The sequence below is a fragment of the Palaemon carinicauda genome, chromosome 11 (genome assembly GCF_036898095.1).
Source record: "Palaemon carinicauda isolate YSFRI2023 chromosome 11, ASM3689809v2, whole genome shotgun sequence".
Classification (NCBI taxonomy): Eukaryota; Metazoa; Arthropoda; class Malacostraca; order Decapoda; family Palaemonidae; genus Palaemon; species Palaemon carinicauda.
The window spans coordinates 104,048,090-104,073,857 of record NC_090735.1 but is presented as its reverse complement, the minus strand read 5'-3'; the positions used below and the strand labels follow the sequence as shown (position 1 = coordinate 104,073,857).

The 25,768-nt window shown below is 41.5% G+C and overlaps 1 protein-coding gene across 8 annotated transcripts in view; it reads left to right on the top strand.

The window, feature by feature from the left end:
* LOC137650111 (protein transport protein Sec16A-like) overlaps nt 1–25,768 on the top strand; it is a 248,621-nt gene that overhangs the window by 31,342 nt on the left and 191,511 nt on the right. For all 8 annotated transcript variants that reach the window (XM_068383237.1, XM_068383234.1, XM_068383233.1 and 5 more), the window contains exon 4: nt 24,479–25,768. This exon is cut by the window's right edge and continues 634 nt beyond it. In XM_068383237.1, coding sequence (XP_068239338.1) covers nt 24,479–25,768 — 1,290 coding nt within the window. The remainder of the gene's footprint in view (nt 1–24,478) is intronic.

Here is a 25,768-nt window from a genome sequence, read left to right as displayed (position 1 = left end):
TGCTAAGATTTACTCCAATGGGTCAGCAAACATATTAGGATTGACTTGTGTGAGGTCATAGTTAGCACTATTTTTTTTTTTTTATGCTTGCAATATTGGTGGAACCATTTTTTGTCTTTATCCTGAAAATTTAAATGTTGAATAACTGTTGAATTGATAAGGTAAAGAATATGAAATTTCAGATTACCATAAACTATGGTTTATTTCATAACCCTCCTACTAATCATACAAATGCCTTTCTTGTGTGTTCTGAAAACTTAAGGCTTATAAGACTTGGATCCTTTGAGAAGAGTTTGCCTTGGTGCATGTGTTCTCCGTACTTGTGGCATTATTTCCTTAATTTTTTATGGTTATTGTGTACATCTATCATAGCCTTTTTGGACTCCTTCTAGACACTGTTTGGTCCAACTGAAAATCAATTTATGTCATTGGAATAGGTAGACAAGATCTCAGAAACTCGCCTTGCTCCACAAGACCTTCTCCATAGTGTTAGACTGCGAAGGCTCATCTAAATCCTGAAAAAAAATATCTGTAGCTGAGTTTAAGCATGTTGATAAAGAGTATTCTTCCTGACACTTGATTTTCTGCTAGTAAAATCCATATCCTTTGCATCATGCAAAAGGTAATGGAAGGTCAGTGGACAAGGGAAGATTACAACTGCTCCATGGTGACCAATGTCGTTAATATTTGCTGCAGAAGTTTTATAAGATCCAGGGGTGCTATTTATAAGGTCCTTTTCTTTTTCTGATGATAAAGGTGATACCTAAGTATGCCTCATTTATCCTCTAAGATCCATGATTTTCACCTCTTATAGGAGCCTACTAGTGATGTATACAGTAGATGGTAAAAGATGGGCATGTGAGAGTTAGCTCTACCTTTCTTGGGAGCCAATTCATCTTGTGATGTAGAGAGGTCCCTACAGGTGCATCCCTATGATGTGCATATCAGGCATAAAAATTCAAATTACCCTTCACCACATAGCCAGTGTTTTCATAAGGGATAGAAAGTAATTTTCTGCGGTCTGCCAGACTTGCCTTCTTTTGCCTATCTCCATGGAGTTAGTGAACTTCATTCCCAGTTTAGGATGGATATCCTAAACCTCATTTGTTCTGGCACCTCAGAATGTACATTCCATTTCGCACTTTACAGTGAAGGATATTATTTCGCGAAAACTAAAACTAGACTAAAGACTTTAGAGAGATAAAACTACCCCCCGCTAATTAGGGGGTTAGGGAGGTTTAGACCAGCCACCTGTCTCGTACACCCACCGGAGAAAACCTGTCACTTTTTATTTTGGCTCGGGGAGCGGGTATACGTTCCGTCTTTCGCGTTACCTGTTAAAAAACTGGTACTTGACCTTAAACTTTTTCAGGGAGTGGTCATCCACCCAGTGGGGGTTCGTTGAACAGCAGAAGGAGAAACCCTGGCTTCTTACTCCATCGTCATGTTCCCTCCACGTTGTCTACTAGTTGGGCCTCCTACGGATGACCAACTAATCCCCGGACAACTCTTGGGTGCAGACACCGCCCTCCACTGGGTGAGTGTGTCTCGTTGCCGCCTGCAGCATTTCTTCCCTCCCTCCCTTGGGGTTCCCCATGGTCTTCTCCCCCCAGACTCTGGAATTATTGCACCAAGTTTTTGTGACCTTAACTGCAGAAGTGTCTGTGTGTGCTCACTCTTCGTTCCTGCAGCTTCGATGTAGGAATGAGAGCAGTTGCAGACTGGTTCCCTTCTGGGTTACCTGTCTCGAGGAGAACCCAGAAACTGACTATGGTCACGTTTCACAACTCTCAGCTATTGATGCGTAGGGCCCCCCCCCCCAAGCCTGACCCTTAACAGCCTGATGAGGGTTCACAAAGTATGATGCTTGGAACTCCACACAGCGAGTCTCGTGAGCATTATCATTTATGAGGTATTGCCATAGTTGGTGATGCCTGCTGACCGCTTGGCCTTGCCGTCTCTCCCATCAATGAGTCTTGCGAGCTATAACCCTTTGGGATTATTGCCACAGATGTTGATGCCTGCCAACCGCTTGTAAGTTGCCCCCTCTAACTTCGTGCCCCCAGGGTACGAGTGTCGTGAGCAATATCCCTTCGGGGTCGTTGCCACAGATGGTGATGCCTGCCAACCACTTGCGGTCACTGTCTCTCATCAGCGATTCTTGTACGTTATAACCCTTCTGGGTTATTGCTGCATACGGTAATGTCTGCTGACCCCTTTCGTCCACGGCTTCTTGCCATCGTCAGGCACAACAAAGCTCATGGAGTTTTGTACCCCGCCTCAGGCTTTCCTCCCTTCAGGGGCAGAGCTTGTTTTTCCTGTTATGTGTCAGTGCACAGGAAAATCTTTCTTACCCTTGTTTGCTATCATATGAGCTTGTGCCTCCTTCTAGAGCATGGTAGACAATTTTCCAACCTCCTCCTGGGAGTGCTGGCTAGTGTTCATTTTCTATTCAAGCTTGGGCAAACAAACCCTTGCATGTGAGAGAGCGAACCCAGACCTACGCACTAGCGAGCAGTTTGGGTGACCTCCTCTAACCTATTGATGCGAGAGAGAGAGAACCTTGACACTACGCACCAGCGAGCAGTCTGGGCAAGCACCTCTTGGCTATTCATGCGAGAGAGCGAACCCACACACGGGTCTAGCTTCTTATGCTGACGAGGTCTTTGCAACATACTGAAGTTCTGGTACAAGGTACTTTAGTTACGCTTGCACACTCGCCTATATGACGAGGTGGAAACTTGGGGCAATACAAGGAGGCTCATAAGACAACCCTCTGGGGTTGTTGCTGCAAATGGGTGTTGCCTAGCAACCGCTTGCAGTCGCTGCATTCCACCATTGTGCCTTGGACATTCAATAGATGTGAGACATAATCCTTTGGGGTTACTTTCTTGGACTTCTCCCTATGCGATAGAGAGCTCAACTGAGCATTCACTTGGTGTCGGCCTCGAACACCTTGCGATCTCTACCTCGCCCTGTCATGCCCTCAGGGCACAGCGGTCTCGTGTGGCATTCATGATGTTATTCCCTCAGACCTCTACTCCCAACGGGATGGAATTGGCTCATGATTACGTTTATGAACTTGTATCAAACAAGTATTTGCTTATAGCTGCTTAGACAGGCGGGCAAGTTCCTGCGACCGACGAAGGTCCGATTGCTTTGCTAGTTACATGTGCTCTTGTGGGCGCACGCACACTCATGAACACGTTCACAATGCTCTGGCTAGTCCATTAACTTATCTCGACAGTGCTCACACACCAAAATGGGCTCGTAATGCTCTGGCATGGGGGCAAGCGAGCTACTAATGCCAATGCAGGCTGTTCATTAAGCCAGTTACATGCGTTACCTTCGCGGGCGAATGCATGCTCGTGAGTAGCAGCAAGGGCTGCTACCATTATACAGAACCAAGAAAGTTTCCCTCAAGTGGGCTGCTCCCTCATCCCAATCAGGTCCTCCCTAACATCTGTGGATCATATGTCTAGTATCAAAGGTATTTGGAGATGATACGTCTAGTATCAAAGGTACTTGGACTCGGCAACTTTGCATAAGCAAGTCTGTTCACTTGGGAAAGAACAATTGGAGCTTATGCTAGTTTTGCCGATCGGGAATGACAAGATACGAAACGTATTCGCTTTTTATAAGAGATACTTGTCATAGGGAGAATGAGGTCTCGTTTGTAAACATTTGTCGATGTTCTCCAAGTTAGTTTTCAGGTGCAACGAACCATTCGGGCTGCACCTGGGTCTTCGTTATGGTACGGGATACCTATAGAGGAAATGTTTTTGTCTTTGTTTACTGGTCCGTAGCTGGGCTTATGCACACAACTACCTTTCTGACAAATGTGATTGAAGATACGTCTTGATCTATTATTTTGGAAGTACAGGCAGTTACTTGCAACCGATTGTTTGCTTGACAGCGATCAACAAGAGGTTTGCTGTAATACCATTATTCGCTAGAGAATACTGGCTACTCTGGTGTTTACCGATCTGTAAGTGGACGTACACGACCAACTCCTATTCTAGCGAAGGCAGTTGGAGGGCAGGGTTCACCAGGCCTTTATAGAAACAGTTGCTTGTAACTGATGACATGACTCGGCAGTGATCGACTTGAAATATTTACTTGCTAAGCAACCTCTCGGCACCCTCGGGCATTCCGATGAGAGTTGATCTTTCACTTGAGAGTAATATGATCCTTGCTCCTCTTAATTGAACCAAAGGGTTTGGTCAACATACTCAATCGCTGGGCAGTGCTGACTGCATTACGGTTGGTCAACAGACACAAACTCAGAGCAGTGTTGGCTGCTTTACTGGGTAGTTGGCTGACCAGGTAGCCCACAGTCCGTTCCAGTTTTCAATGATATGGAAGGGAAAACTAGTTTACTCCTGTCTTCCACAGCCTTACTTGGCTTTTTACGAGTAAATGCTGCCTCCTGAAGGAGCACTTAAGGTTACTCGCCAACCTCCTGCAGGAGGCATGATGATTAAGAGTGCTATGGCCCATGCTGCTTCAGCACGTGAAAGCAGACTCTAGTCTCGCAAGGGAGTCTTGTGCAATGTTGCACACTTGTTCACTGAGCACTAGCGATGTGGGTGGGTGAGCCCTTCATGTCTCCACGCCGTCTTGGTCGCTTCCCAACCACCTAGCAATTTTGCAAGAACCTACTCGCCCATGCTTTTTGCTTTGGCATCGTGTTTACCACAGGTGCGCATTACCTCCGTAGTGCGTACTTACTTGCCATCGGGGTATGCTCTGGCAGCGAGATAGCAAGCATAGGGGCTCACCACCTTCACTGTGCACACCTTTATAGGTGCTTGCTGATCCTCGCCTTCAAACATTCACCTCGCCTTCAAACATTCACCTCGCCTTCAAACATTCACCTCGCCTTCAAACATTCACCTCGCCTTCAAACATTCACCTCGCCTTCAAACATTCACCTCGCCTTCAAACATTCACCTCGCCCTCAAACATTCACCTCGCCTTCAAACATTCACCTCGCCTTCAAACATTCACCTCGCCAGTGCTCACCATTTTGTGGTTCACCAATCGCCCTTACTGGAAATCGACGCTGGTGACACGCCCCACTCTACCTGTTCGCCCTACTTCGGTGATAGGTGCATGTGTTTGTTTGTGATGCTCATGTAAAGTCTACTCGCCTTCCTATGAAAGCGATTATCCTTGACAAACACAACAGGCCATCTGGTCATGCTTTCCCCTTCTTTGTTACATCTGAGAAGGGAAGGAAGCACTCACGCAATCGCTGTAACGGACTCCCTTTCTTTTACGAAGGATGCACCATGGTTAGCAGAACAGGTGAAGGTAGTCCAGTAGGCAGTCTCCGGACCAAGTCAAGTACCTTTTGTGGTAACACCCCCCCCCTCCCCGGAACTCCATCCATTCCATTTTTGAGTTAGAGTCCTCTAGAAGGAGTAGTCTTCCTTCAGAACCCTTATATAGTAGCACTACTGCAAGGCAGGTTCCTCCTCTGCCTTCCCCACATTTGATGCTTTTAGGGGATGCATGGAAAGAAAGAAGAGGCTCACCTGTCACGACGCATGGCCCGTAAGCTTTGTTCCAACACCTATCAGCAGTACCGCGCAGATTTTCTTAGATTTTAGCCTAGTATTGCTGGCTCTTAATCAATTACCCGCTGCAGCCCAATTCCTAGCAGTCGTTTTGACCAGGTATACTGATGGCTTTACTTCGTGGGACCTTCTCTTCCTCTGTTAGCCATTTAGGTCTTGACCCTAGCTGAAGTTGTGGAAGAGAGGTCGGTCCAGGACGACTCATGTACTGAAGCTTTTAGAGTACTATTAACCAGTATGGGGTAACCAGGCACCTCTTTTAGAGCCCCTCCAACATTCAGGGATTGCCCCTGTGTCGCTCTCCTTATGTCCGATGAGGACACTCATTCTGGAAATTCATCAACAGGTCGGTCGATGTCCCTTACAGCTCTGCAGTGGCAGCAAGTAGTATAGCACCTAGACTGTCTATTCCTGCTTATAGAGATATTGATAGAACGGTTCTCTCCTTAACTGAACTGCTCATACAACCTCTCTCAGGATTCACTTCGATCTGTCATATTCCTATGACTTGTCACCTGAAGGATATTCAACATGACCTCCCTAGGAGAGACTATCTCTCTCACGGGAATAAGGAAGCTTGCTGTATCTCGGGAAGGAAAGAACCTACTTGGTCTCAACTGTGACCGAATGCCTCGTGACTTTGAGCCACATCTTCCATTTTGATCATAGTCAATTTTTCCTCGATGGAACACACTCCTCATTCAGAGGGTTGAGCTCGCTGGTCCCCAATCAGAAGTTAGATGACCTCCTTGGAATGTAGTTCTTGTAATACGCTCTTGGAAAGGAATGCTTTTTGCTGCTAGGCGGTTCTTGAAAAAGGTTCTTTCCTTCTTGCTTTGGCCTCCATGATGAGAGCCAGGGAAGGACATGATCTCTTCTAAGACATACCCTAGCAAAGGGATAGAGGCCTAGTAACACTTGACTTCGTCCCTGAGTCAGTTGCCAAGACTTTGGCTGTAACGGGCCAAGGTTCGGGTCCTTTCGAGTTGAAGGCCTCTGTGCTTTATCCTTTGGCCTAGATCATTTATTACTTTGTATAATAAGAGCACTGAGGGGTTATCTTATGATCCGTAGGAGCTCGCCCACATGTAAACAACCTTTTTATGATCATGGGCAAGGTCAAGAGGAGAGTCACCAAAAAAAACTATCTTTTCTTGGATTCGACAGGTCATAGATCGGGTTCTGATTCCAGACACTTCCAAACATTGGAAGACCCAGAGCTCATCATGTTAGGGCATAAGTACGTCACTAACGGGTTGAAAAGAACTACTCTGTGCTACTGGTATTTCAAGCGGGTATTTGGAATTTTTGGACGTCCTTCACAGCCCTCTATCTGCAAGACGTAACCCACAGGTACCTGAATGCTTAGATCCGTTACCCTTGCAGGATAAGGAGTCTGCCTAGGCAGACGTTACCCATGATGAGTCTGGGGTGAACGGTAGAGTGACTGGCCTCTTCTCTTCATCTTCCCCTCTTGGGGAAGCACTTGTGGAAGTCTGCAAGCTGACCACCTACGTCTGCAGGTAGAATCCACATCCCTTGTGTAGCCTAAAATAGGATTTGTATTTGTTTGTCCCCGTCCTCCCAGCGAGGGCGAGTTGGGCAACGGCTAGCTTAAGTGTGGAGTACAACTACAAAGAATTCCTTATCTGATCAAGTCATAGGGCTTAGTTCACACCCAACCACTCGGATTTCCCTGGCCATTACCTATCCCACACATTTTGAGTGTTAGCAAAGTGTCAGGGTGACTTTATTAAGCTGGTGCAAAGCACAGAATCGCATCCTGGGTCAGAAAATCAGCCAGTTGCTTTAGGCCCTCCACCCACCCAAGGGTGAGTCTTCACTGTAAAGAGTGAAATGGTTTATATTAGGTACTGGAACAAATGACAAATTTGGAAATAATTTTTAGATTTTCCTAACTACAGTATATATACAAACCTCGAGTGCTTTATACATACCTGTCCTGCTATCACCTAATCCCTCGAAGTCTTGCCTGCAATAAAAACAACATCTTTTCACCGGTGGGTGTATGAGTACGGTGACTGGTCTACCTCCCCCCACCCGCTAATTAGCAGTGGGTAGTTATACCTTGCTAAAAAGTCTTTTGGCTAGTATCAGCTTTTGCTGAAATATCCTCCACTGTTAAAAGCTCAAGGTTTGTATAGTTAGGAAAAATTCAAATTCTTTTCAAATTTGTCATGTTTCAAATTATAATATTGCTAAGATGCAAACATCTGGTTGTTAGGACTTTATTTGCCATTTCAGTCTTTTTGTTTAGTCATTAATAATGCTGAGGACCTATTATCTAACCTGGGGAAAACATAAAGTACTTTATTACGGAAGACTGACTTTTAAACGACTTATTATTCATGACTTGGTAGGTAGATAGAAATTTACTTTAATGTATAACTCTCTTTCCAGGACTGATTATTCAAGCCTATATTGAATAACACAGTATTCATTTCCCACATTGATTGCTCTCCTTTTTATTTTCCTTTCAATATATTGAAATTTTAAAAGTTTTTCTTGGTAGCTGACATTGTCAATCTACTTTTATTACCTTTTACTTGAGCAGTGCATTTACTCTATACCAAGCATTACAATGAGCCATATACCAATATGGGAGGGGAGTTTAATCTTTGGCCTCCATTTTATCCCAATTTCCTTCACTCTACGTTCTGGCACTGATAAGTGACATACTACAAACCTGGTTTCATGTTTTAGGTCTTGTGTAGATAAAGTGTGCTCTCCACTCTTTTGGATTTCTTAGCTGTTACAAGTTTTATTTTTTTAACAAACGACTTAGTATAATCCATTAGGCTACTAGAAATTTGAAATATTATTTCTTATATCCGCTAAGGATCCTTGGAATGTTGTCCCCATAAAGTACAGTCATATCTTGGTATTTATCTACTTTGGAATTTGGTATGTATTGCATTTTGACAAGAAAAATATTATTGGTGTTTGTCATCCATTTGGTATATGTCTGACTTGCTAGGACTTGTATGAGCCTAGAAGTGCCAGGCATCAGCTGTAAACAAAGCAAAGAATTTGTCTCTCTTCAGAACTTTTGCTCATTGCATATCCTACTAAAATTTTTATTAGATTTCATATTAATGTATATTTTAGTACAAATATATAACCCTGAGTTATAAGAAGGCTAGTGAAAATAGTTAGAATCTGATGAAGCATCAATTAAGATAAATGAGATTGTAGGACAGTAACCAGGTGATTGTTTCTGAGGCTATCATTTGCAAAAAGAAATAGAACCCAAAACAGTTTGGTGTTAATCTGTTAAAAACTTTTCCTGGAATGAGTGCTGATGGTGAACTGATGTTTCTCCTGCCTTCCTAACCATCCTACCCTAAGGCCATTAACTCCTCATAGTTTAAAGTAGTTTAAAGATTGCTCATGAATGGCTAACACAAGGGACAGTGACAATGCCTTAGACATTGACTATATATACATATGATCAGCACCCAAACCCCCTCTCCACCCAACCTAGGACCAGGAAAGGCTAGGCAATGGCTGCTGATGACTGTAGATAGCTTTATAGGCTCTCCCAAACCCCCCTCTTAGCTCTTAAGGATGGTGAAGTTGTAGACACTACAAGAAATTATTGAACTTTTGTGGGTCTCAATCCCCAATCCAGCAGATTGCCAGGTAGAGTGAATTTAGAGTTTATAAAGATATAAAATATCCCCCAGTAAAGAATAATTATTGAGATCTGGAGTAGATTATTCAATTACTATTCTTTATGGACAAAACTTGCTTGATATCTCTGTTTTATTTTGCCTTCTGAAAGTAATTAATGGCACTAATACTGAGGTAAAACTTTATGTGAGAAGTTCAGAAGCTTGACCTTCCACCAAAATAGAGATTTAGGAGTCATGATGAAACATTGTTTTTATAACATGCATGTTTTTATTTTATACATTCTCACCAACTATATAGGGAGTGCCCTGCTTCATAGATTCTCCTTTCCATCTTCAATGAGTGAGCTAAATGCACCTCCATCACAATAATTAAGTTTGGCACCTGTACAATTAAGAATTCTCATTTACACTCTCCCTTTCTGTGAATATAAGTCTGATGATCCTGATATTTTTGGGTTGTGAAATAAGGCATTTTTATGATTAGAAGATTTTTATGAATAAACATTTTAGAATATAATTGAAAAGTAAATTAGAATATATTTTTTTTACACAAAATTGGTTTAGTATTTATTAATAGGAACTCAAAACTGGTAATCAAGATGTTAACCTGCCATTAGGAGTAATGGAACTATTACAGTATGGTGATAGATTTATGCAATATTGAGGGTATTTTCAGTTTTAATATTTTAGCTACTGTTGGAAAATATTTCCTTTTGGATAAATCTTGCTCTTTATTTGCAATAGGGTAATTTTATTTCTTTTTTTTTTTTATTAAAATTTTGTAAGATATGGTGTTTTCGTATCATTTTAATACATTATGCATATGGTTGTAGTGAATAATTTGCTTGTCCTTTTTAGATTCCTGATTTAATTGTTTTTCTTTCCTCTAATTATTTTCTTATGGAGTGACTGGGTAGACGAAACATTGTCACTACATAATTTTGCTTACCTTGCATAGTTTTGCTTTACATTTTATATGCTTATTGGTTTTATGTTTTGATTTGTTCCCATACAAACAAACCTTCCGCTATTTATGGATATTACTTCCAGCAGATTATAAGTGTGAGGTAGCAACCCTACCTAACCACTACAGTAGGTAGGTAGGGGGGGGGGGGGGGGGGCTAGGGGCTACCCAACCACCTATATATACTCATGGCTCAGTGAACCACGTCACTTTTTAGGCTGGTAGACAGCGGACGTCTCCTCTCTCTCCCCTCAAGGCTTAGCCATTTAACACTATTCCTTTACGCTCATGCTTTTCTTTACAGATATGACTTGTGTTTCTGCATGATGCTCCATCACATGGTAATGTGGCGGTTTCAGATGTTGATGTTCGTTCTGCGAGTTATCGGAGGATTTCTCTGGGCTGGCAACCTTTGGGGCCGTTTTCCTTTCCCATTCACGGGTTCGGTTTACTCTTCTCCCTCGGAGGGGAGGAATTTTTAATCCTTTAATTATTTTTTCCTCAGCACTTCATGATGATATTGGGTGTGAAGTTGGTGACTGTGGCTGCGGCTGACGTCTTAGCTGTCGACTAGGTCTACTCCCGTTCCCCCTTCCTTCGAATTCTGCTGACGACGAGTCTTCTTGCCTTCTGTTGATCTCCGCAATTTTATCTCTCTCCCTGCAGGCAATGTTTCAGCCCGTATGCAACTTCTGCCTGTTGAGGATTGGACGATTGTCAACCAACGGCTTGTTCGACAATCACCGAATTGACAGACCTTCCTTATCCTTAACGACCGCAGGGGCAAGACTCACCACCTTGTCTTCCTGGTCGATCAGGATGTCGTTCGCGACATTCCAATGATGTGATTAGAATTTTTTTCTGTTCAATGATCGCAGGGGTGAGTCTCATTAGCTCATCTTTCTGGTCGGTCAGGATGTCATTTGCGACAATCCAATGATGAGTTCAGAATTTATTCTGTTCAATGATCGCAGGGGTGAGACTCATCACCTTGTCTTCCTGGTTGGTCAGGTTGTCGTTCACGACAATTGAAAGTTAGACACCCGTTAGGGCATCTTTTGTGACGATCATTGATTGCCACAAAGATTGCTACGATCACGAGATCGTAGGTTATCGTGATCTCGACGTACTTCTTCTTGAAGAAGAACACCTGTTCGGTTTTCCCTTTGGGGCATTACTACGGCAGGATTCCCTTTGAGGAAATCCCTTCAGGGACAATTCAGAATAAGCCTTGGCTTTTTTTTTTCTCACAACACTTTATGTTAACAGCTCATGAGTGTGAGTTTCACAGTTGCGAGCAAGACACTCGTGTTCATGATTATGACGTCAGTGTCTACACCTCTTGAGAGTGTTTCAAGTGATGCGAGCGAGAAGCTCGCAGTCACGTTCATGTTCATGAGCGTGAATTGCACGAAAGCGATTGTGACGCTCATGACCGTGATTGTGAAGCCAGTCTCTTCAACTCTTAAATACACTCTCGAGATAGCGAGTAAGATGCTCCTGATCACTCACGAATGTGAGTTACGTGCTCTTGTAGCCGTGTGCGAGGACGCTGACGATCGCGAACTGAACGCTCACGATCGCTACTGGGATGCTCGCGATCGTGCTTATGCTCACGGTCGTGAGCTACATACTCAAGCACAACACTTGTGATGGTGATCGCGAGCGAGCGTCTTGTAGCCGCGATCACGTGCCAGACACTCGTGATCGCGTCGAGACACACACAACCGCGCTCAAGATGCTTGTGACCGTGGTCAGGGTCACGAATCTCTCGATCATGAGATACACTTTCACGGTCACGAGCAATACTCTTGTGATCATAATTGCGATCATCTTGTGGTAAAGTCATGAGCTACACACTCGTGATTGCGAGCGAGATGATCGCTATCACGTGTTGGACGCTCACGATTACGAGCTACTAAGTCTGTAATCCAGGCTAACACACTTGATCAAGAGCTAAAAGCTCATATCGAGAGGCTTAATTAACTCACAATCATGAACTAGATGCTCACGCATCCAGATCCCTGATTAGTCAGCTACCAATCACCATTTTTCAAGGGGTAGATTATCACAGTTGCTTATCAATAGCACCGTTCGCTGTTTATATTCAACAGCTAGTCATTCGTTGTCCTACACAACGGTAGTGCGTCGTTTTCGCCTGTTGGCCATTGTGCGGCCTGACATTCACCAGTCAGTGTCCAGTGATCACTATAAGCCTGCTACATTCTAGGCTTCTACTATGCCAGCAACTTCCTGAGAGGGAGCTGCTCAAGAGAGCACTCTCCCCTAGACGGCATAGATTGTCTCTCATCACTCTTGGTCTTACACTACTTAGACCCTGCAGACTTGATGGAATTATGTATTTTTCCTTCTGGGAACCTAAGAATACTACCTTCATCAGGCGACAGAGATATTTCGCTAGCGCAAGGCTCATTACCCCCACCCCCACTCTTTGGTCTCCTTTTTTTTTTTTTTTTTTTTTTTTTTTTTTTCTCCACAAACATGGCTTCTTGGGTTCCCAAAACTGTCTCGCCGTCGGAGGAATTTGAGGGATCCACCTCAAGGTGGCCAGGTTTATGCATTGAATCAGGTACACTTACGGGAATTCATCTCCCTTGAACGTACATGTTTTTCATTTACACTTTGTTTGCAAACAAATTTCCTTGGGGACCAGGGGCTGCTTTGGTTGGTACCGTCTCCCTTGTTGCCCTGTTTATGATGGGGCTGCACAGTAGCCAATTTTGTTTGAGTATGAACTATGCTAGTTAGACAGTCCCCGGAAACAAATTGGATCTCGGTGATAGGGGAGGCAGATTCTTTTTAATCTGTGTCTACCCCCCCTCCCCCCCCAGTGGGAGACACAACCTCATGAGATTACCGCTATTCTCTCCCTCCTAGGGAAAGAATTCAGTGCTTCTAATCAACAGCTATAGCAATTTACTTGCTACGATTAGAGTCGGCCCTAGATAGGTGATTGACAAAAAGGTAATTGTTTACAACAAAACTCTCTCCATTTACTCCAAAATAATGCAATCCTGCAGTTCTCATCTTCTTGCACAGTAATTAGGTGGTTATTTAAATTCTAGGAAAGCAATAATTAGCAATATATGTTGAGGAAGGGGTTATGAAAAGAAAATAGCTCGGTTTCCTCACCAAACGACTTGGAACTGACACGGCGACATAGTCAACCAAACAGAATTGTAATCCCAGCGTACATAAACAGAAGTTTGTGATGTCAGCGTACATTTGATATACTGTATATTCAAAATATACTTGATTAAAGATGGATTAATTTACTCAAAAGTGCCCATAAAATATGCAATTTACAAATAGTGACACTTTTGAGTAATCACTCCATTTTTTATTAAGTATATTTTGAATATACAGTATATCAAATGTACGCTGGCATCACGAACTTCTGTTTATGTATGCTGGCATCACGAATTCTGTTTGGTTGACTATGTTGACATATCAGTTCCAAGTTGTTTAGTGAGGAAACCGAGCTATTCTTTTTATAACCCCTTCCCCCTTCCCCAACATATCTTGCTAATTATTGCTTTCCCAGAATTTAAATAACCACCTAATTACTGTGCAAGAAGAAGAGAACTGCAGGATCGCATTATTTTGGAGTAATGGAGAGCGTGGTGTTGTAAACAATTACTGACAGAAATTACAGAGGATATTGAAAAACTGTGTTCTCTCCATCTCCGTTGGCCCTTAGCCTCACGGACCTTAGTGGAGACACATTCAACCCCCATCTGCTTCTGTTCTGGGGAAACATCTGTCCACACTTCATAAATCTCAGACTTGTTCATGAAGTCAGAAGGTGACTTTCTCCCGTAACAAGAACTCCCTCTTAGACCAAAGTGGTTGGGAATATATTCCTTTTTCATAAATTAACCCCTCCACAAGCTCGAAATATTCGGCTCAGGTCTTTTCGTCAAGGAAAAAAAGTCCAGACTTTAGCTACAAGGACACTATCTTGTATCTTAAAGTTCCTGTAGGAAAATGATAAGCAGTGTCTAAGCCTCTTCCTCATGATTGGAAAATTTGATCTCGTAGGAAGACGGGGACGCCGGGATAGAGCCAGCTTTGTCAGTTAGAAGTTTCTACTTTTAGTCTCTCCTCGTGAGATGAGCTAAATCTTCAATCCTTGTTATGCGAGGGAAGGTTTTATGATCAACCAGTTAGCTTCCTATTTAGGGTCGCCCCTCGTCTTGAAAACCTCAGCCTACTAGCTATTTGTAAGTCTCCACTCCTGCGAGACATCGTCCGTTTACCTCGATCTGTAATTTGAGTAATTGTAGGAATGACACGAAGGTCATATCCCATATGGATATCCGTAGACTGTTTCATTACCATGTAGAAACTTCAACTGGTCCGGTAAGACCGCATCAGTCCCCATTGAGTGCGACCTCTGATGAACTGGCCGGGTCCCAGGTTTTGGCACTAGGGATCGTCCTTCCCTTGATCCTCGACAAGACATGCGCAAATAATAGGCTTAGTTAAAAGACTGCCTGACGAGAACCTCTCCCAAGGAGTAGATCTCCTCACCCTTCTTAATTTGAAGGTTCCTACAGAGGCATCAAAGAAAGGGGGGAGGCCACATTCAGGACCATATATCCTTAGGACTATGATCAGAGCACGAATGATATCGTATCTCTATCCCCTAGTAGGCACTATATTCCTAAGGAAAAGTACTAGAGTAGGGGGAATGACAGTGATTCGTAGGTTTCTGGTCCGCATGAGAACTTTTTCTGCTGCTACGTGGTCTCTCCTTCGTGGTATCCTGTTCTCAGGTTTAGATTTTATGAAATCCAACCCCTATGCAGGAGTATTCCTCCTACAGCCTCTGTTGTAGAGATCTGTCGTCGAGAAGCGGAATGAATATCAATGCCAAGCATTGATCTTCTTTTACAGAAGGACTGCCGCCTCCTGTTCGATTCCCTTTTAAGAGCAATTTTCTTTGAGAAAGTAATAGATGGCTTCTTCCCACTTCTGTGCAGACTTATAGTCGGACTTTTCTCATCAAGGGACTCAACTAGAACTAGGTCTAGCCTGGTCGGCCAAAAAAGACAGGTCACATACAGTGGCACGTCTACGACTACGGAGATTCCATTTCAGAATTTCTCTACTACTAGATACTCTGTGGTTAGAGTCGAGTGAAGTCTATTTCTTTCCTCTCCTCAAGAGTGCTTCTCTTATCATGCACTCATAAATTGCCAACTAAGGAAATCACGCTCTGAGGCTTGGGCAACGGAGGACCTCTGTGGCTTGGGCAACGGAGGACCTCTGTGGCTTGGGCAACGGAGGACCTCTGTGGCTTGGGCAACGGAGGACCTCTGTGGCTTGGGCAACGGAGGACCTCTGTGGCTTGGGCAACGGAGGACCTCTGTGGCTTGGGCAACGGAGGACCTCTGAGGCTTGGGCAACGGAGGACCTCTGAGGCTTGGGCAACGGAGACATCTGAGGCTTGGGCAACGGAGAACCTTAGATCGTCCATCGAGCATCTCCTCTAATCGTTGCTCTCCATAGAGTTTTAGCCGATTACCCGCAGGGCGTAATACAGCTGTCTATAGAACGGGTAGGTCTAAACCGCAGATCTTTCCCTGGTCCGGAAGGCAGGTCTTTCCCAGTGTGATACTCGACCGGAAGAGAGAAATACTCTATGGGTCTCCCTCAGCATCTCTCGCTTACAGCGAGAAACCAAGTAATATCCTATTTTTTTTTTCCGGGCAGCTTGAACCTCAGGTTCAAGGCCCCCAACTGGGAATCTGCTGCTTGGTAATCAAGGTTGTAACACAGGTAATTACTTGAGGACATACCCCGGGGAAGGTGGTTACCTAGCCCCAAGGGTATAGCACACTGGGTCAGACAGTCGTCATTGTTTTTCTTTTTCACGCCAGTGATTATTTTGTGGCCATGCCTCGGGAAAACAATGATGGAGTTTGCTCCTTAGGTTCAGCATGCCTAGCTAACCCTAGGAAGGTCAAAGGAGGTTGTAAGGATGTCGCCCGTGACTGGGACTCAGGTCCTATACCAGTCACAGAAAATCTCTTTTCCTCCTCATAGAGATGACCCAGAGCTCTATACAATTGAGGGCGAATTTGTTCATAACGTTTTCAAGCACAAATTGTGCCATTGGTAGGGGGAAAATGTGTGTGTTCTTCACATCACCCCACCTACAAGACGTGATCCACAGAAGACCTGATACGTTTCTCAATCACTCCTGTGGTCCATAGTGCTCTCGAGCAGCAGCTTTGTGACACAAACTGTGTCATTGGTAGGGTGGATGCATGTCTAATCTTTACCTCTTCTTACCCCCAATAAGACCTGATATGTTTTCTCTGTGGTGGTGAAAATAAGTGGTTTAATAATACCTCGGGCTCCTCGTTGGACAAATAGCAGAAAGTTGAAGGCGTTGGCTACCCAGGGTAAGACTGAGATGAATGAAAGTATGCCTGGCTCGTTTACTTTCATCATCTTTCCCTCCTGTGAGGAACCGCGCTATGGGTACTTTGCAAAGCTGGCTTCGACCTTTGCAGGTAATAACCATTTCCTTTGTGTAACCAAATATGTTCGCAAAATACTGTACCAGGGAAACCCTGGTCAATGACCAAGCCAGTTGTTGGACTTACCACTCTCCTGAGAGTCATCCAATAAATAGCAGAAGGGTTGTTAATATGGGAACATATCACATTTGGAGATGATTGTTTTTTTCCCTAACTAATACAAACCTGTATCTATTTATATAAATTGGCCCGCCATCACCAATTCCCCTGTAAGTCCTGCTTGCAAGCATAAAGTGACGTCGTTTACTGAACCATGAGTAGATATAGGTGGCTGGTTAGCCCCCAGCCACCCCTCTACCTACCCGTTGTAGTCGTAAGGTAGGGTGCCACCTCACACTTAAAATCTAATGGGTTCCTTCTAGCTAATATACAATAAATAGCTGCAGGTTTCTATTAGATAGGAAAAAATACAAATTATCTCTTTTATCATTTTTTACTAATTCTTATTGTCATCTAAATAAACCTCAACCATAATCATTTTGAATTGTTATGGATATCCCAAAATCTGTGCGTTATAAAAGTTAGTAAACACCTTTTTTATATTTTACTTATTACCTCTTAATATTCATGGTTTATAATTAATAATAGTATTTACTGCACTTATATTATCAATACATTCTGCCATCCTAATATTTTTTTTTTTTAATTCCACTTGTTTTCATTATATTTAATAATAGTATTTACTGCACTTATATTATCAGTACATTCAGCCATCCTAACATTTATTTTTTTAATTCCACTTGTTTTAATTTTTTTTAACAATTTTACCATCAAAACTACCTAAATTAAACATGCACCAGAGATCTTTAACTATTGGATGCTAACTGTCTTTTAAGTAGCTCCTGTGAATTAATGAAGCTTATGAAGGTAAAATATTCAAATAAACTAAAATAATACCCATTAACTAAATTGAACTGGTAGCTTAATTGCTAGGTAGAAATGTATAGTTGATCTTTAAGGGAATTTTTGAGGATAAAAGTTGTTCTTATTTCTTTCTCCTAAGTATCTGTTTTTCATCATTATCTTAGCATCTGTTCACTTTTCAAAATTTAGGAAACCTTCCCAAAATATTTGAGAAGCATAACTTCAATTTCTCACATTTATAACTTTCGATTTTCAATATACAGTACAGTACTGTATGAATTGAATGATAGTTTGTTGTTAGAAATTGCTTTTGATTTATCTCAAACCCATCAATGATATACAGTATAGCCTTAATTCCTGATCTAAGTGACCCTTGGTATATATGTTTCAAAGCCTTGTAGAAATAGGAAACAGAAGAGCTAATATTCAAATGTGCTTCTATGACCCATTGGTTGGTAATAACTGTTCTCATAATTTGAACATCTCTTATATAGAACAGCACTAGTATGAGTGTCTCCCAAGATTTTGCTTTGACATTTGAAGACGATTTCCACTTGTTTATTCATTTTGAATCTAATTTGTTTTTATCAACCTTCCCTGATAATTGTATTGCTTAAGTCTCTAGAAGTTTGGAATGTTGATATTACCCCTTAGAATTAATTAAATCTGCCAGTGTCTAACAAAATTTAACCTGCTGTTTATGGCATGTTGCTTCTTCGATCTCAATGTCGCTTCAGAATGAGTTGACGTATGCTCTGCGACTCCAGATTGTCTGGCCTTGTTTGTTATATACTTGTTTTTCATGTTGCTCAACTTATCCACTTAACCCATCCTTTCACCTGATTGCTGTTGAACTGTTCTTCACAGTGACTGGACTAATTTAATATTGGCTGTTCTAAATGCACCACTTGCTCCTTACTGTGGGTCTGCAGCTTTGATATCTGAGGTACTGATGTCTGATATCTTTCTCACACAGTTTTCAGACATTTTTTTGTGCTTTCTGACATTCATGGTTATTTTATTACAAGTAGCTACTTAAAGTGTGTTTGGTTTGGACCATTAGAACTTTCTGGTGCTGTTACTTTCATGCCTTTGGTATAGGGTGCTCTGGTTATGACTTCTAGACTCACTCCTGCTGTTCTGATTGTTGCTCTTGCTGAGCCTTTGGTAACTAAATTTTTGCTGATTTCTGATTATGCCTTGTTTGCTATGTGAACACAAGGTATGCTCGTAGCAACATCTCTCTATGGTGTAGCTGCTGATCTTACTCAGTCTGTTGGCTACTGTTCCTGCTTTGCTTCTTGCTTCCATTTCTGTTACTTCAAAAATTGGTTTTATAAGGAAATTAAGATTTTGACAGCTAAACCACTATTTTAAGGGCCAAGGAATCCAATAGTATCAAAATAGATAAGGTAGATTCAATCATAAACTTATTTGACTGAAATATCCCAGTGTATTGAATCTATTACAAGTGATCAGCCATGAACGTTTCACTTAGAGTCCTTTAAAAACCAATATGCTCCTCATGACAATAATGGGTTTAATCTTTTAGGCAACTAAGGAGTCTTTACTTATCACCATCATTGTTATCATCAGTTTCATATTTGTTCTCTTTCTCCTCATCATTCTGACACTCACTGCTGCACTGGCAAAGATTGGTGCAGGATAAGTTCTTTGTTCTGCAAAGACATCTGGCAAGAGAACAGTCTGTTTTGCATTGTCAGCTAACCATCTCAATGATGGCTTTTGGAGTTGGTAGAGCATCTGTTTTGTTTGGATTTAGATGGTCATTGGACTCCTTATGGTAGCCATTTTGCAGGGGATCCTACAGAGCAATGCTGGAGTGTCCACACTTTCTACCTTACGTTTGCAGAAGAAATACAATTGCAGTTTGCCTTATTTGCCTTATTTTTTGTTTGGGTTCGCCCAGGTCCCTCAGTGTGAGGCACCTTGTATATCCACCAGAGAGTTGCTAATGCATCTTCCGGTGTATTTTGCATCTTCCAGTCTTGGATGGTCTGGGATGCATCTTAGGTATTTATCGAGCTTATTCTTAAACACATCTACACTCACTCCTGATATGTTTCTTAGATGAGCTGGCAGCACATTAAATAGTCGCTGCATTATCGATGCTGGTACGTAGTGGATTAATGTCCTGTGCGCCTTCCTTAGTTTTCCTGGTATATTTTTTGGCACTATTAATCTACCTCAGCTTGCTCCTTCTGATATTTTTAGCTCCATGATGTTTTCAGTAATTCCTTCTATTTGCTTCCATGCTTGTATTATCATGTAGCGTTCTCTTCTCCTTTCTAGACTGTATAGTTTTAAAAATTACAGTCTTTCCCAGTAGTCAAGGTCCTTAACTACTTCAATTCTAGCAGTATAGGACCTTTGTGTACACTATTTGTGCAGTATCCTTTTGGTAGTGTGAGTACCATAACACATTGCAGTACTCGAGTGTACTACGTACATAAGTTATGTAAAGCATAATCATGTGTTCAGCTTTTCTTGTTTTAAAGTGTGTGAATAACATTCCCATTTTTGCTTTACATTTAGCCAACATTGTTGCTATTTGGTCGTTGCATAACATATTCCTATTTAACATTACACCAAGGTCTTTAATTGCTTCCTTATTTGTGATTGTCTCGTTATTAGGTCCCTTGTATGCATATACCATTCCTTCTCTGTTTCCATAATTCATTGATCCGAATTTACCGGAGTTAAATACCATCCTATTTATCTCCGCCCATTCATATATTTTATTTAGATCTCTTTGTAGTGAGTTCCTATCTTCAACACAAGTAATTTCTCTACTTATTCTTGTGTCATCGGCGAAACTTCTCACTACAGAGTTTTCAACATCACAGTCTATGTCTGAGATCATAATAACAAACAGCAGTGCAGCTAATACCGTACTTTGTGGCACGCCAGATATTACCTGAGCTTCATCCGATTTCTCGTCATTTGCAACCGCTATCTGGTTTCTGTTTTGCAGGAATTCTTTTACCCATTTTCCTATCTTTCCCACGATATTATGCTTTCTCATTTTTTTCTCTAATAAAAAAAAAATGAGAAAGCATAATATCGAAGGAAAGATAGGAAAATGGGTAAAAGAATTTCTACAAAACAGAAAACAGACAAAGGTTGCAAATGACGAGAAATCGGATGAAGCTCAGGTAATATCTGGCGTGCCACAAGGTACGGTATTAGCTGCACTGCTGTTTGTTATTATGATCTCAGACATAGACTGTGATGTTGAAAACTCTGTAGTGAGAAGTTTTGCCGATGACACAAGAATAATTTGAGAAATTACTTGTGATGAAGATAGGAACTCACTACAAAGAGATCTAAACAAAATATATGAATGGGCGGAGATAAATAGGATGGTATTTAACTCCGGTAAATTCAAATCAGTGAATTATGGAAACAGAGAAGGAATGGTATATGCTATACAAGGGACCTAATAACGAGGTGGTCTTGATGTAGATGGGTTTTGAGGGACTTAGGGTGCACAGAAAAAGCTAGCTAGTTTCGGTCCTTTCTGCCTTTGTTGGAAGCATCTGCAGAGAATTTATTACATTGCCATCTGCCTTCATCTAGACTTGTAGCCAGGTTGGTTTGCCTTTATGAGAAAATTGTCCAGTGCTTTCAGTGCCAGTGAACACATTGAAGGCTAGTAAAGAAGACTGTTGGGATAGATGGTTCTCCAGCATGAGGTCAGTTTTCTATGAGGAACACTACGACTTCTGTGTCTTGGGTGAAGAAAACCATCTGTGCTTCCAATGGTTTTTGTGTTCAACATGATTGCTGCCCTGGAAAAGCAATTTTTTGTTGCTTCTGGTATATTCTGAAGAAGTGGTGATGACCAGTTTGTGTACTGTTGTATTCCAGTCTTTGCAGCAAGGTAATTGGTCAATTCAGTCTTCTTTTAATGTGAAATGAACCTGCTCAAGTTTATTTTATTTGTTTGTGTCATATCTGACCAGATACTGGATTGGCACTCTTCCTTGTTTTCTGTTATCCCTGTTAGCACTCTTCAGAGAGTCATCTGTGTGCCAAACACTGGTTGCTTGTTTCTTGGCTATCTTTTGTTGAAGAACCATTCTATCTACCTGTGCTATCTTGTGACTTTGAGCTTCTGGTGTGGTGTTCATCCCATCTTTTGGGTATTGATCTTCCTGCGGAGTTTTTCTGTTGCCAGCTTGTTAAGGAGGTTGATCAACTTCAATTTGTTGAGGCATAGCAGGATTGCACTATCTGGAGTAAAAGAGCTCTTGGTGTCAGAGTGAATTTGTAGTTCCTAATTACATCTTTCTGGTTGATATCTTTGCTGGACCTGGCAAGGAGTATTAGTCTGCTATACGAGTTCTTGGTCTCCTTTAGATCTGCAATTTTGTTTCAGAGTTTTACTGCGGTTATATTGTTTACAGACGTTTAGTCTTCATATAGCTTTTGTCCAGTTTCATCACATATGTGTTTAAGATTGTTTGTACTGTGCATACCCATCTGGGATGTAGGCACGATTGATCTTATTGTGCAGTTGGTCACTTTCAACAGCAAATAGGTTTCTGTGTTTCAGTATGGCTGCCTTGACCTTTGTGGCAATATCATAACTCTTGACAGCTCTTGGCCAAAGGTCATAATGCTCGCTGGTTCTGTCAGGATATAAGTCAAAAGGATTCTTGACCTTTTTTGCTACCTGTGAGAGTTCTGGTGTGACCAAAAGGAACTGTGTTTAGCCTTGCAATTTTTGAAGATGGTGACTAGTCCAGAAGGACTTTTCATCAGGTTCAGATGCTCACAAAAATGGTCACAAAGGGAATGTCAATCATTATGTAACTGCAGTGTTGCCTGGTTGCAGTAGTATCTTCTTCAGCAGCTTTTGGTTCATCAGTCATGTTGTTTAAAGCCTGCAGAAAAAAAAGAAATGCCATTAGAATACAGCTACCGCCAACTTACATGTCGGGTGTAGTAAATTGTTCAAATAACATATTACAAAATAGGCCTACTACAATAATAAGATCGCTAGATAAACATGTTCTTGTGGTTAGTGCTAAGTATGGCCTAATGACCATTTTGTCTTATGAAATTAAGTATATGCAAGAACTTGCTTTAACAGATGTCTCAAAATATCTGCAACGATGAATGTTGGATTCCTTGGCCTTGAAAGTGGATGTTTATATGTCAGAATAGAAGCTGTCTTTTTTAGAAGTTTTCAATAGATATTGACCCAAACAATTTCTATGGCAGTCATTTTGTAAAATCCAAGATGGCATCCAAATGGGACTTGGAGCAAATGACATTGTTTTTTTTTTTTTTTCATTACATATACTACTGTATAAGATTTCCAAAAATCTTACAGTATTCTTACTCTGCAAAAATCCAACGTAAGTAAAATCCAAACATAGTGAACTGATCTATATTTTCCCTATTTTTTCCATATTGCTGTCCAACATCCTAAATTTGTAGTCCACAGCCCCACCCTGGGGTTTACATGGCCTAAATTCAATAAATCCAATATTTTCAACTATCACCCTTGTTCATATTTAATCCATCTTTAAGAAACCTAATGTTACAGGTTATGTTGATAACTATTCGCTTTTTAATGTATTGCCAATAACAAAAAACTGTAATTGCTTATTGCTTACAGTGTTCCCTTACACACAGTCTCTCATGAGAATATCTTTGGTTTCTAATATATGATCTATCTAAGTTCCATTTTTTATCTATCAGGTTCTTTCAAAATTTATAACTCTCAACATCTCATTCTTCCTCTTAAATTTTGATTTGTTCTCTACTCAAATGATTGTTTTGTGGATAATTTTTTTTTCTATGAAACTCGGCAATCATACAGAACTGTATATCGTATGAAGTGCTCACCACCCGTCCCCTTGTTCTTGCTTTACCACATTCACTTTACATTGACGATTCCTTCCTACCAATGGGTCAAAGGTGAGTATGCAAGAATAGTTGCTTTGAGATCTTTTATCTACAATGTATCATAATACATTTGAGTCTGGGGTCACTTTTGACTGGGAATGATGGCTCTTTATGATTGATTATCTAATAAAATATGTATATGAAAAATTCAATATTTTTTAACAACATGGTATGGTATGGTGAGATGCTTCCTCAAATTAAGTGTGAATAAATATCTGAATTTCATTTGGCCTTAATGGTAACATACGGTCTTAACAAGTAACTTCTAGATATCTGTGCACACTTTATTTGCTGAGGCCATCAGTATGAAAAGATATGCACTTTATGGTAAAGTACAAAAACAGAGACTATAGGTCCATTTGTATAAGTGCCACGATGAGTGTTCATTCTTATATAATTATTTTTTGTCTTCTATGTTGTAATTATTTAAAAAGAGATCTCATTTGAATTAGGATTTTTTAAAAACTATTATTAGACGTTCTATTGATCCTATGATTATGACAAGACCAGTAGGCCAAGAAAATTACAGAGAAAGGTCAGAGATAAAGATTTAGACCTGGTGGTAATCGAGACAGAAAATGTAGAAAGAACTTATTTCATGCTTTAAACACTGGGTAGGGAAAATCTGATACAAAAGGATTAGTAGTAATCAGTGGACATAATTCCAAATAAATTTTAAAGCTTATGACCTTTGTTAAGATGGCTCTGTTTAGGATAGAATTGTCTTTCATGTAGCTATTTGCTTATATTATGTCAGTATGTTTCAGCTTCTATCATTCTTATATAATTCAGTAATTAAGGGCTAGTTTTTGCATGAAACCTTTGTCATTACCTAGTTTTGGTTTTCTGTAAATCTGAGTCACAAATTTATTCATTTATCCATTCATATTTTTTTTTCAGTTGCAACAGAAACTGGAAGTCAGGTAGTGGAAGAGCCACAAGGAGATGCAAGACATTCGTTGTCGGAAATGATAGATAGACCATCCTCCACTCAATCAGCTCAGTCTATTACTCCACAACCCAACTTTTTGACATCCCAATCTGTTCACCCATCCACTGCCCATTCATATCCTGAGAGACCTGCCTCCAATCAGTCTGCCCATTCTGTTCATTCTGTGCGATCATCACATTCAGTGCATTCTGCTTATTCTAATCGGTCAACACAGTCATCTCATTCATTATTAAGCCAGAACCAGGAAGTTCCATCGGGTGAAGAGTTAAAGATGCCTACGCTACAACCAAACATGTGTCAGGCCATTTCTCATGACCAGGCAGCTGAGTCGCTGTCTTCTGGTAATGTTCAAAATACCAATAGCAAAGCTACCCCACCTTTATCATTTCCAGCTGATGGAAGCATTGATCCTACAGCACCCCCTACAAATAATCCAGTGGCTCCACCTCCAAAATCAGTCCCTCTGGGTTCAGTTACTAGTTTGAGACCAAGGAAGGGTAGTCCATTTCAGCCACCTTCAGGAAAGCCTCCTCAAACTGCTGTAGTGTCTCAAGGTCAAAATTTTTCCACTTCAAGAGCCAATTCTGGTTATTCAGATACTGTTAGTGCCAACCTAGAAATGACCCCCGATAATAATGAACAACCCCTTAATGCTGAGACAAATGCTGTGCCATTATGGACTAGCTCAGAAAACTTAACTTCGAATGTTAAGCTAGCAGTAGCTGCTCCATCTATTGAAACTGTACTTCCAGGACAACCCTCTCAGGAGACTAGTTCTGTGATGTCTGATGGTTCTGTCTCCTTACCTTCATCATCAAGTAAAACCCCTTTAGTTCTCAATAATCCCATTCCCTTAGTGGTTCCTGGCATGGTGAAAGATGAACACTCTGATATGGAGCCTTCCAATGCAACTGTAAATCCACCTCAAGCTACTTGGATGACCCAGCCTGATCCCCCAGTTGCTCATAACATTCATACTCATTCTTCACTAGTAATGCCAAAGATGCAGCCACAACCGAGTACTGCTCCTCCTACAGCAACCCCTGGGGCACTTGATCTCTCAAGGTCTTCAAGGTCACTAAACGAACCTAGGGGTGATGGCTCTCAGAACAAGACAGAAACTCCCAACTTCAGTCGGATGGTTCCTGGTGAATCGAGCAAAGGAGAAAGTGCATCCTCATCTACTTATCAAGCACCAACTGTTGTACCATCTATGCCTTCAGAAAGAGTTGTGACCG